Genomic DNA, 13,369 nt, shown 5'->3' with positions numbered 1-13,369 from the left:
AATGAATTGAATTCATGAAGGGCTACAGTTCAATTCATTGAATATGCGAGTGAATCGTAACATCCAAAGTAAGTACATTTTGCATACAAGCCAAACTGAACCAATTTTTAACTTACCTTACCATAGGTCTTATGCATATTACCTCTAGCTTCGCTAAACGAGATCAGACAGTCGTTGATTCGCCATCCCCTCGATGGCTACCTCATGTAATCTACGAATGTAGTCACGGAAGTGACGTGATCTCTCCACTCGCGCGAGAGCGCAGAATCCAAAATTCACTTTTACCTTTAGCGTTCGTGCGAACGGACGTGTTGGTTTGCAGTTTTTTTGTTTTTTTTCCTACTGTGTGTAGTTTCAATAAAGTTGCTACTCCTTGGTAGGTATGGTTTGTATCCCCTCATTATGTATCAAAGTCAAGTCATACAAGCATTTAATGTGCTTACCTTGCTACCTCGTGTTGTTCTTTTCTCACTCAGGCTTGGCTTGGCCATGTCGGAGGTGAGAACGACATGGCGTCCATGAGGGTAGTTCATCTTGTTGGTGGTTTGCCCGTCATGTTTCTGCCCATGCTTGGTCATTTTCACTTGTGTTTTCGGTATTTAGCATACTTTTTTCTGCCATGAATTTCAGCGTAGCGAAGGCAGCCATTGTGGTTGTTATTTTTCGCTGCCCCGCACTTACGGGTGTGCCTATTTTTTACGTAGGGGTGCAACTACTTTCTACATTTTTATGTAGGGGGTTTTCCTCCTAGTATTGTATTAACATGTCGTCAAGTCGTGGTTTCTTGTCTGTTACAGTTCTGTGTATGACTCGACACTATTGTACTGTCTGCAAGGGGCAGAAATCAGCCAAGGACCCACATCCCTGGTGTCCGGATTGTGCGTCCGCTGTTTGTTCCATCGATAGTCGGTGCCTACACTGTCAAGCGTTATCTCTCACCGATTTCAAGACCTTTTTGGCGGTTCGGAGGAAACGTTTTACGCAACGTAAGAGAAGAATGTCGTCGCCAGCGTCTTCCTTGGGATCCTTACCTGACGACCAAGATCTACCACCGCCTTCAATACCACTATCAACGCCGAGTGTGGAGCGCTCATCTATTACGCCGGCGCGCTCCTCTCCAGAGCCTACGCGTTCGGACGCCTTTGTAGATTTATCTCACCCGGATGCCTTATCCCATCCTGAAGTTCAGAGGCTTCTGCGATCTCTCTTGACGCCGGGCGCTGCTGTACTCCCTACCTCGGTATCTACACCTTTACCAACGACAGCGCCTAGACTTACGCCAGCGCCGTTGCCTGTACCAGCGCCTCTGCCTGTCCCGGCGCCACTGCCTGTCCCGGCGCCTTTGTTTACATCAGCACCGGTGTTTTCGTCAGCGCTTATTCCGACGCCAGCGCCTATTCCGACGCCAGCGCCTGTACCAACGCCAGCGCCAATATTGTTGCCGGACCCTGCTCCTATAACTCCGTCTTATCGGATCCCCAGAGTGTCTCATACGCTGACTAAAGAAGAAATGTTACAGCGCCAGCTGGATGAAGAGCGCGCTCGTCGTTTAGAGGCTGAGCGCTCCCGGCGCAGATCTCGTTCTAGGTCCCCGAAGGGTCGGCGCTCTCGTTCTCCACACCGTAGCAGGCGCCGGCGCTCCCGGTCGGTTTCCCGCTCTCCAAGGCGCTCCTTAGAGGAAGACTCACGTACCAGAAGTAGACGTAGAGTGCGATCTCGGTCAAGATCACCACGACGTCTCTCTAGATCCCAGCGTTCGCGATCGCCGGAACCACTGCGGACTTCCGGCAAAGAATTTAACACTAAGAACTCTGCTTCCAACTCGAGTCAGCGACGAGAATCAACCTCTATTTCCTGGGAGGAACACGAGGAACAGTTCTTTTGCCCAGACTATGAGGAGGAACCTGGCAATGTTGGTGATAGTGATGGCACCTATCTTCCCTTAACTGCTGTCTTTGAGTGGATTGCCGACAGATTACCGGACTGTCCTTCCCCTTCTTCGGATTCAAACAACCCGGCGTCGATTCACTTGACTCCTGAGTTACTTATTCCACCACACCCTATGGTGGCGGATGCGATTACTTTGTTAGACTCGGACTTTGCGAAGTTATCCTTAAATCCGACCATCAAAGCGTCGAAGTCTAAGAAATCAGATTATAAAGTGCACAGTCTGGATTTTGCCGACAACGGGGCGGCGCTAGACGATTCAATTAAGAGGTTGTCAAGTTCAACTCCATCATCTTACAGAGTTCAGGATTCAAAGTTAGCAGCTGTTGATACTGAACTGAAACGTATGCTTAAACCTATCTCGGCGCTTGCGTCAGCCACCTCCGCTGCAGCCTTGGATTTGTCAGAGGATAATGCCTCGAGGGTGGATCATTTAACTACCATTTTTGCTTGGCAAGGCAGAGTACTCCATGACCTACTTGGACACTTACGTGCGGCGCTAGCCATGACTACTACTATGCGCCGATCTGGATTTTTAGATGCTTGTTCTTGGCAAGAGGAATTTAAACGTCAACTTCTTCGTGCACCATTTACGTCTAAGTTCCTCTTTGATGAAAAGATACCGTCGGTGTATAAACAACATGCCGAACTTACTAACACGGAAGTGGCGCTGTCAACTTTCGAGGCCTTGGGCTCTGCATTTCGTGGCCGAGCCAGGGGTAATGCCAAGAAAAGATATGTACCCAGGAGAGAGTCGATCCGTTCCTCGTTTGGGAGGGGACGAGGTCGTACCAAAGACTCAGATGTCCAGCGCAAGCCTCAAGAACGTGGCAGGGATGCCCCAGCTACGTCCGGTCGAGGTAGGGGCAAGCGTCCCTACTCCGGCCGCTGAAGCCATGGACTACTACGACTGGGACCTCCCACCCCCAGTCGTACCAGTTCATCCGACCCCTGTAGGTGGGAGACTAGGGATCTTCTGGGCCAACTGGACATTCCTGGAAGACCCGTTTGTTTGCAAGATCCTGAGAGCCGGCTACAAGCTACCACTAGCCAGAGCTCCGCCGTTGACTACCACTCCCCTGTCACGAGGGTACTCAATAGATCAACAGGTACTTATCCTAGAAAACATCAACATTTTATTAACAAAACATGCTATAGAGATAGTGTCAGAACCCCATCTCTCCCCGGGGTTCTATTCACCCATCTTCCTGATACCCAAGAAAGGTTCCACCAAAATGCGGATGATTCACAACATGGCGACTTTCAACAACCTGTATTTAGCCGAGCCCCCGCATTTCCGAATGACATCACTGGATCAGATCCGAGCCAAATTGTCACCCGGAGCTTGGATGGCCAGCCTAGATTTACAGGATGCTTACCTGCACGTTCCTGTATTCCCACGCCACAGGAAGTTCCTGCGTTTCATATTCAACGGAGTACACTACCAGTGGCGAGTGCTGCCGTTTGGAATTTCTACGGCCCCGTGGCTTTTCACTCGGGTCACACTGCCTGTCACCCGGTTTCTGCACCTCCGGGGGATAGACTTCGATCCTTACATCGACGATTGTTTTCTAAATCACTGCAATCCTCAGTTGCTACGCAAACAACTGGACTTCTCCACACGCCTACTTCAACAGTTGGGATGGATTATCAATTTCGAGAAGTCGCAACTGAAACCAACGCAGGAGTTAACGTTCATTGGGGGGTTGTTCCTGACTCGGCTCAATCTAGTCAGGGTCCCTCCCGATCGATGGCAGAAGATTCTCGCCTTTACGGATCGAGCTCTGTCCCTACCTCTCACCCTCAGAGAATGGCAGTCTCTGTTGGGCTTGTTGACGTCGGCGCAGGACCTCACCCTCAGAGGACGGCTTATGCTGCGCCCACTACAGAGGTTCCTATTACCATTCATTCGAGAGAACGACCTCCAGTCGTCATTTCTTCTACCCCCGCACCTGCATCAGTACCTCAGGTGGTGGACGGTAGAGTGGAACGTCTGCGCCGGTGTTTATTTGACAAACTTCAACCACGACCACGAATTGTTTGTAGACGCATCCCTCTTGGGATGGGGTGCTCATTTGAACGGCCAGACAACCTCAGGGCTGTGGTCAGACGCCGAAAAGGAGTGGCATATCAACAGCCTGGAGATGCAAGCAGTCATCCTAGCGGTTCGCCACTGGCTACCGGTCCTAACAGACTCCAGACTCCTGGTAGCGTCCGACAATTCCACGGTCGTGTGGGTGATTCACAATCAGGGTACAACCAGGTCCAAACAACTTCTGGACCAGATGTTCCTGTTAGCGGATCTGGTAGACAGCAACGGCATCGTGATCGCGGCTCGTCACATTCCCGGCTGCAAAAACATTCTGGCAGACGCCCTGTCGCGCCCCGGCAAACCATCCCCGACGGAGTGGATGCTTCATCCGGACGCATTTCGCCAGATTTGCTGGCAACTCGGGAGACCACTGGTAGATCTTTTTGCCACCAGTTTCAATCACCAGTTACCAACGTACGTATCTCCCGTGCCGGATCCACAGGCGTGGGCAGTCGACGCGATGTCTCTATCATGGGAAGGACTGGACGCATATGCGTTCCCTCCTCCAATTCTTCTCTCGGATGTAATCGCCAAGATCAGACTGACGCAGAACCTCCGACTGCTTTTGGTCGCACCTTGGTGGCCAGCCAGATCGTGGTTTCCCGATCTTCGACGGCTCGCCAGCGGAGACCCTTACAAACTTCCAGAGTGGTTGCATCTGCTTCGACATCCACACAGTCGACAGCTGCATCCGGATCCACGGCGATTCCATCTTCACGCATGGGTCATCTGCAGAGAGCATTAAAGGCTAAGGGCTACTCTGCGCACGTGGCGAACGTTATAGCTCGCGCGCATAGAGTTTCTACCCGTTCTTTATATGACGACAAATGGCGCTCTTTTGAGAATTTTTGCACACGAAGATCTCAAGATCCCATGGCAGCATCTCCTCAGTTTGTGGCACAGTTCCTTCTCTACCTACGGAACTCTAGACATCTCAAAGGCAGTACCTTAGGCACCTATTTGTCAGCTTTGAATTCTGTCCTTGCTATCAAGTCAGATTCACAGATCTCCAAGATACCGGAACTTATTGCGCTTCTCAAAGCTTTCAAGCTGGAAGACCAGAAGACCAAGTTTCGTCCTCCAGCTTGGGATCTTAATGTTGTCCTTCAACATCTCAGAGGGCCGCCGTACGAGCCATTAGAAGAAGCCTCCTTTGAACATCTTTCCAAGAAGACGGTTTTCTTACTATCATTGGCAACAGCGGCTAGAGTCAGCGAGATCCATGCTCTTGACGTTACTCAGATCCGATTTGAACAGTCAAGACACGGACGTGCTCATTTGGGTTTGCTTTGGGATTTTGTGGCTAAGAACCAGCTTCCCGGGCAGCCTAACAGGTTATTCTCCATCGCTCCTTTGTCTACGATCTTGGGTCATCATGACTTGGAGGAGGAGCTGCTATGTCCAGTCAGGGCTCTCAGATGCTATATTAAAAGGTCAGCCTCTAGGAGACGATCCCGCAAAAGGTTATTCATTCCCTTTGCCGTGTCCTGCAAAGGTGAAGTAAACAGAAATACTATTGCCCTCTGGCTCAGATCGACTATCCTGGCGGCCTATGACGACAAGCACCTGCCTCATCCGGTAGCAAGTAACCCGCACGAGATCAGGGCCTTGGCGTCTACGATGGCCCTCCATCGGAACTGCACAGTACCGCAGATCATGGAGGGCTGTTTCTGGAGGTCATCAACTGTCTTCGCATCCCACTACTTGAGGGACTTGGCAGTTGAAGACGTGGAGGGATTACAGTCATTTGGTCCATTGATGGTTGCTCAGCAACTTACCCGACCATCCGCCCATTAGGTAACTACACTTCTACTTACCTTTGGTCTTAAGATTAACCTCACCCCCAGGGTGCGTCGGTTTTTCTTTGGAGTTCTATTGGGTTGCTCTTTGTCCTGTTCCAGGTATTATCCTGAGACCGTTGACATTGGCTTTCCCGAGTTCTCCTGATGCATGTGCACTGTTTGCTGAGGGATGGTCCTCTGGAGTCCACACCACCATCCATCTGTCGAAGCCATATGCATAAGACCTATGGTAAGGTAAGTTAAAAATTTATTAAAATCTAAATATTTTAGATATTTAAATACTTACCTTACCATAGGGCGGTGACTCCCTCCCAACGCTGGATGCTCCTCCCCACTTTGGACTCTTCGGACCTTCCGGTTGACGGTAAAAGTGAATTTTGGATTCTGCGCTCTCGCGCGAGTGGAGAGATCACGTCACTTCCGTGACTACATTCGTAGATTACATGAGGTAGCCATCGAGGGGATGGCGAATCAACGACTGTCTGATCTCGTTTAGCGAAGCTAGAGGTAATATGCATAAGACCTATGGTAAGGTAAGTATTTAAATATCTAAAATATTTAGATTTTAATAATTTGCAGTATCTCAGCATCCACCCTCTGCTGTGCAAGATAGCAGTCATAGATTTAAGGCACAATGTTTTCAATGCCAGCTTTCTCTTTACATGTCAATTCAACAACTAGAATGTTAAAGTTGATTGTATGTTAAAGTTGACTAACAGGATCAGTTGGTAAGACTCACTGACATGGCCGAGGCACATCATCATATCCTGGTTGCTTTAATGAATGCTTATGATGTCAATCACTGGATTGTCTGGTGCAGACTCAGTTATTGTCTCAGATGACTGTCTTAGGCTGGAACGTTGCTGAATATAGTGTTTAAAGATGGATCAGAAATTCTTTAAGGCACACTTAAATTACGAGGGACATGCTCAGATATCTGAATGACGTACCCTCTGGTACTCTGTCAAGCATTTGATATGAAAAATATCAACCCTTGATATTTCAGGAGCCGTGGCTGGCTAGTGTTGACCCGAACCACCTTCGGCTCTTTATCGTTCTGTATTTTGGAAGTGTCAAGCTACGGTCAAGAATGTCACTACGAGCTATAGAAGTGACCAGCTTCCAGAACGATGCATACGGCAATGCTGTATATGAACTGCTGCTGCCTTTAGAGAAGTTTGTGTTTGAGAACCTGGACCTGTCCCAGTATGACGTAGAGCGGGAACTGGGAGCAAACCCCTACGCCACAGTTCGGTTGGAATACCACAGACCAGAAGTAATGCAAGGTGGGCAGGATTCAAGTTGTTCTGTGTTCAGTTTAGTTTTCTGAAGTGTTACTATAACCCCATTCACTTTGTCCCTTGGCTGTTTGTAATATACTATGCCAAAGGAAGTGAAGGGTCACCTGATCCTTTCATGTTTCTATACTCCTTTCTTGTCTTCTGTTGAATGACCCTTAATGTATGTTACAATTTTGTCTGATGTTTAGTCTTTACGGACTTTTGAACATGGATAAAAGTTTTGACTTGAAAATGTTTGAAAGGTCTTAAATATTTCCTTGATGAAAAGTTAGTGTGATTGGCTTTTACTGTATAAATATAATTCTCTGCACCTTGTATCAGCAAGGCTAATCGTAATTTGTTAATCTCCAAAACATGTTCTATCATAAATATGTCAGATGCGATGACTTTTTGCTTGAGCTATGTCTGTATGAAGCCTGGGCTATCTGTGTCTGCAGGCAAAAGTCCAGTGGCTGTCGGCTGGGCTCGCATTCCTCTGTTCCGCCAGGGAGCACCAAGTGGGCGTGTCTCAGCTGACCAGGCATGGGTGCTTCTAGCAGGGGATCATACCTTCAAGCTCCACCCAGGGGATACATCAGAACCTTTCACCACATCCATGCCAAAGACACCCTCTGAGAGGGGCGAAGGTAATTACTTGTACCCACAAATTCTGAATGAATGATATGAGTAGTGCTGTGAAAATACTATACATAAGACAACAGATTAACAAACAATAATCCTGATTCTTTGTACGCTTTCAGCGAAATGTTGGATATCAGTATTGACTGTGTCAAGTGTTAAAACATTTACGACTATTCACTGATGACCACTGATTGAAGATGTGGCTTTATTTTAGGTACAGACTCAAACGCTCTTTTGTTGTGTCATTCCATGTTTAGTCTCCAGCAACCCATGTTTATCGTAAGAGGTGACTAACAGGATTGGGTGGTCCAGTTTGCTGACTTGGCTGACACATGTCATTGTATCCTGATTGCATAGATCGATGTTATGTTGATCACTGGGATCATCTTGTCTTGGAAAATTAGCAAGTGTGGAATTAAACAACAAGCAAAACGAAACAAATTCCGAGTTGCACCGTGATTTTTGTGAGTTCACCTCAGCTGCTTTTGAGACAACAAGGTTCATTTGTTTTTGGGAGATGAATCGTTCTATGTAGAGTCCTCCAGTGAGCATAATGATAACATGAGCCAGTACTAATTGTTCTCCTCTTTTCAGGTCACCTGATTGGCTATGGCTGTGAACTGTCTGCGGTGGTGTATGACCCTCGTAATGAGCCACCTGACACACCCAGGCCCCTACCACAGGTTCCCCCAGTGGACACAAGACCAACCCCACGTCACATACCTCGTCACACCCCCAACCTCACCCCACGCATCACCCCTAGGCAACAACCGCCCAGGTAACACAAGACATATTGTCCTTGTTTCTATTGTTAACATGGTGTGTATGTTGTGTATCTTGTAACAATGTTGATACAATGTTGATGTAAAGATATGTTTCTTCCTGTTCATGTGTCCCAGGTTGTGTCATACCAAAAGACGTTAAAATATGGTAATTGTTAATCCCTGCCAGGGGCTCGGTATTAATGGGTACAACAAGGTCTGGTCGGCTTGCAGTCAGTATTCTGAATCTGAGTGGGGTATACATGCTTAAAGGTCACATGCAACGCTAAACACAACTTTGCAGATTCTGAAACAAATCAACAAAAATAACACATTTGCAGTGAAAATGTTCGCGGAGCTTGAAACAGTATGAAGAAGATAGATAGTTTATATGTATATGCCTGCCCGGAGTATGAGCAGTAGTCTAATCTTGGTTGTGTACACAAACAAGTAAATAATCTACTTGTTACATAAAAAAATTGCTGATTGTGGTAAGCAGCTTCTGTCACAGCGAAAACTCTGTGTCTGGTTTAATGACACCTATTTGTCTGCCTGCCTTTCTGCTAAAGACAACATGCCGTACACAGCTTCAGTCATTGACCACATGCAATTTGAACTTAACACCTATCAGGCTATTCGCCATAAACAAAATAAATTGATTTATGACTCGTGCATCCGAGTCCTGTCTCTGCCACATTATGTAATTAGGCAAGTGTGATACTTGTACACATGACATGTTTTTTGTCTGTGGGTTGCAAACAAAGTACATCCGTTTTTCTCGAATGACTGGATCTGACGGAAACTGGTGCAAACTCTTGTCAGTTTCAAGTCCTGCTTTGTACTTAGACGAATGAGAGTTTCCAGCCACGCAGCAGCTCACCATCTCTACTGAGATGATTTTTTATTGGATCGAATGCAAATTCAGAGAACATGTATTTGCAAAACCCAACATCTCTATATACATTATTTATGGATAACAACTTCTTCTAGTATATATGATTTTGTTTGACGGTATATGAATCCATACTGAAATGATGCATCAAATACAATGAAAGAAGTTGTTACCCAGGAAGAATCTTACTTTCTTATGACTCGCCATACTTCTAAAATGTCAATCAAACATATCTTATTTCTGTACACTCAATGAACCCACAGCATATCAGCAAAACAACCAGCCAATCGGAAACCATCGTTACACTTGAGTGCACACCCACTCTCTATGACTGGGTTCGGTCTCCCGAGGGCTTCGTTCTGAGGGAAATAAGCCCAAGTACAAAATATTGCACTTTTGAATCGCGATTGTGAGCTTAAAATTTTGTTTATTTGTTTTTTCACAAGCTGCAGTGTATATTATATGTCATGAATAAGTGATAATTGTGTATTAATTATGTTTGAAGTTTTGGTTGCATGTGACCTTTAACTGAGGCACGGTATCTTAGTGAACTAGCACTATAGATCCAGCTTCAGTCTGGACTAGTACAAGCAGCCACACATAGACACACATGTACATCATCATATGAGTGAAATATTCTTATGTGCAACGTTCATCCCCATTTCACCTCACCTGTTTATGTGTAGCAATACATTAACTCAAGGATTCCTGGTTAGATATTTGATTTCCTAATTTCAAAAAGTGATGAATCAGTTGTTAGGGTTTGTAATTAACTTTGATAATGTGTCATTGTACATGTAGGGTGTGGTCACTGTAGCATTATCATACAGCTAGAATATTGCTGAGCACAGTGTTAAACTTCATTAAGAAGATAAACAGATGATCAAGATTTATCCATTATGTAGTACAAGAATATTTTTATCAGATCAGTTGGTGGTTGATTCCCAAGGTTCTGTTTACTTTAATGCAGACAGACACCAAAGAAACCAACCCCACCACCAGTCATCCCTGACCCCAAGTCGCCGTCACCACCCATCACCGAGACCTCACCTGAGCCGGAGCCGGATGTTCCCCCCACCCCAACTGACCTGGATGAGGACTTTGAACCCTGGGTGGAACACCAGCCTAAAGCTGCCAAAACAGATCCAAAGCCTACACCAAATGACAACACTAAACCATTTGACCTCTATGTAGATGGCGTGCGATTCATTCCAGATAATGCTTCAATTGTAAAGGCAAGTACTGCACATCGTCAGTGCCACAATGGTTTGATAATATCTTGTTAGTTCATCTGTTGATACCATAAACTAACTTTTGTAACGAACCCAAATTTAGTGCAAATTTTAGTTTGTTGTAGCCATAGTTCATTATGCGGATTTCAACTATAATATGCAGCAAGAGGTAAGAACTAACACATTATCAGGGGTTCAAAAATATTGTGAAAAGCCACTAGCCACAGGGCAAGTGACTTCAAGAAAGTGACTTCTCCTGACTACTTTTCCACTTGCCCTGATTTTATGACACAATGCGTGATGTTAATGATTACTGGACTATTTATCGAACCAAACCTGTTAGTATAAAACTGAAGACCCTCTGTGAATTTTCTGAACATTTTTTCTTGACTACATATGAATAAAGCCTTCTTAAAACATTCTTAGGTGACAGGAAGAGTTCTACGAACTGGTGACATTAATGACATGTCTGACATCTTGGCCATACCTGACCTTGAGAGTCCTGCAAGGTCGCCACTGTTCGGGTACCGACTTACGGTCAACCCAGACAGCAAGATCGCTGACCCTAACATGCTTGTCCTCCTGAGAGTGTACACTGTGGACATCGTGACAGAGAGAATTGTTGTCATTGGTAGCTGCCTCCTTGGAGTCTTCAATGTTGTTGGGATGAACAAGGTAGGCACTCTGTGGATATCCTTGTTTTCTGGTCATATCAGTGGATTGTGTTGTCCTGTTCAATGATTTGTGATTACATGTCATATTCTTAAGGCATCTGTTCATCAAAGGTCTGTGCTGTATTCTCCACATGGCACAATATGTGAATCCCATTCGTAACATTTCCCACTGACAATTTCTTTTCAAGAAAGTTTAAAATGGAAGTTACCACAATATACCAGAGCTTTGAATTTCTCACAGATTTTAATCTGTTGAAATTTTTACCCATAAAAACATCAAATCATCCATAAATATTTTTGTGTGCATTAAATGAAAGATTACTGTTGATGACTGGATTTGATGTTTTACGGACTGCATCCATATAGCTTGAATATTGCTATGTGCTGTGTTGAAGAACAAACAAAACATGATAGGTATCACATGACATCATGAATGTATTTTCAGGGTAAATTGAGAATCGGGGGACATCAGCTGAGACTGAGGTCTGGAATGCCTGACACCAAGAGTGGGGTAAACACCCTGACCCCGGCTAGCCTGGACTCCGCCCCCATAGTTCCAGGCTGCTCTCTACTGGTCAGGCTGAGACCACATAGCCCGGTAGGTTGTACTTACTGTCACTCAGCCACTGGTGTATCTGTCAATGCACAGTGACCTTTAGAAACATCTGTTTTCATCTTTAAATGAAAGTATCTCTCATGGAAGATACTGCAATGTAATATTTTTACGACGGTATTACACTGGTGTAGAAACTGTAATACTGTTAGACGTGTGACATCTTAATGGTTTACAGTTATGATGTCACAATGCTAATACCTCTGTCACAGTGGTCTTAGACACTGCTTGACTTGCAGAAAGCTGAGCTCTAGGCAGTTTCGTCATACTCTAGGCAGTTTCTATCAATGTATGTTGGAGAGTAATAAACAGAATACTAAACTCACTTTCTTGAAATAACATATTTATTAAAGTTGTGAAAGATTACACATCAAACTCACTTCTGCTCCAGTGGTACCAAATCATTAAATCATTTATAAAAAATGGTATTACCAGGACGATCGTTTAGTATCCTTTATTTACAGTGCAGGTAGTTCATAATTATAATCAAGCCATAAAAATGATAAACTATGCATATATAATAAGATATCAAAGCCATTCAGTATAGTTGAGTGGGACTTCATTGACAAAAACGTTTGAAGCTTTTAACTTTGGCCCCCATACTTAGAAGTTGGATTAAACTTCTTAAAATGAATAGCTGTAGCTCTGTTATCAATTTGGCTACATTATCAGATGTTTGGCCCCCACAACATGTTTTGCAGGGGGTTATTAAAATGCATTCCTTCTGTCTGTCCGTCCAGGCACATTTGTCTTTTCTGGAGCAGAACTTCAAAGCCATTCACTATTTCTAAACCAGAAGACTGGACACATTGATTAGTCTGGTGCCTTTGGGTAATTTTTTTTTCCATGGCCACAACTTCAACTTTGACTGAATTTGGTGGGTTTGCTCTTTTCCTGAGCAGAACTGTGAAACTGTTCACTACTGCTAACCCAAACTTGGCACACAGATAGCTCTGATGGTATACTGGTGCCCTTTGGTAGTTTTGGAATTCTGAGTAATATATTTTTCAGCATTTCCATGGCAACAAGTTTGACTGAATTTGATGGTAGTGTTCTGTTCTGGAGCAGTGCTGTAAAACCTTTCAATATTTCTTCACCAAACTTGCACATGGATTAGTCTGGTGGTGGGTGTACCAGTGCCTTTTGTTAGTTTTGGAATTCTGAATAAAATATTTTCAGTATTCTCCTTCCACTTTGCCAAAACTTTTGACATCATCGTATCTCGTAGACATAATCATGAAGGGTATTTTGCCATTGTGGTGTATATTGATGACTTTGTGCTTTTGTTTCACTTTAGGGCCTGGTTGTCGTCAAGGCGACACGATCACCTGGTACATCTTTGTTGCTTGTGTTGAATTTTTAACTATTGCAATTGTAACAATTATGAATATAAAATGGAGTTAAAATAAAGTATATGGAATTCCTCATTTTCCA

At 44.9% G+C, this 13,369-nt stretch overlaps 1 protein-coding gene across 1 annotated transcript in view; it reads left to right on the top strand.

Moving 5' to 3' along the window:
* The window catches only part of LOC137294667 (uncharacterized), a 34,853-nt gene that overhangs the window by 8,765 nt on the left and 12,719 nt on the right, over positions 1-13,369 (top strand). Inside the window, exons 14-19 of the mRNA XM_067825739.1 lie at positions 6,848-7,127; positions 7,580-7,768; positions 8,358-8,541; positions 10,387-10,651; positions 11,075-11,323; positions 11,768-11,920. Coding sequence (XP_067681840.1) covers positions 6,848-7,127; positions 7,580-7,768; positions 8,358-8,541; positions 10,387-10,651; positions 11,075-11,323; positions 11,768-11,920 — 1,320 coding nt within the window. The remainder of the gene's footprint in view (positions 1-6,847; positions 7,128-7,579; positions 7,769-8,357; positions 8,542-10,386; positions 10,652-11,074; positions 11,324-11,767; positions 11,921-13,369) is intronic.

The sequence above is a fragment of the Haliotis asinina genome, chromosome 1 (assembly GCF_037392515.1).
Source record: "Haliotis asinina isolate JCU_RB_2024 chromosome 1, JCU_Hal_asi_v2, whole genome shotgun sequence".
NCBI lineage: Eukaryota > Metazoa > Mollusca > Gastropoda > Lepetellida > Haliotidae > Haliotis > Haliotis asinina.
The sequence above is the reverse complement of the archived record's forward strand: the minus strand, read 5'-3'. Positions and strand labels throughout refer to the sequence as shown.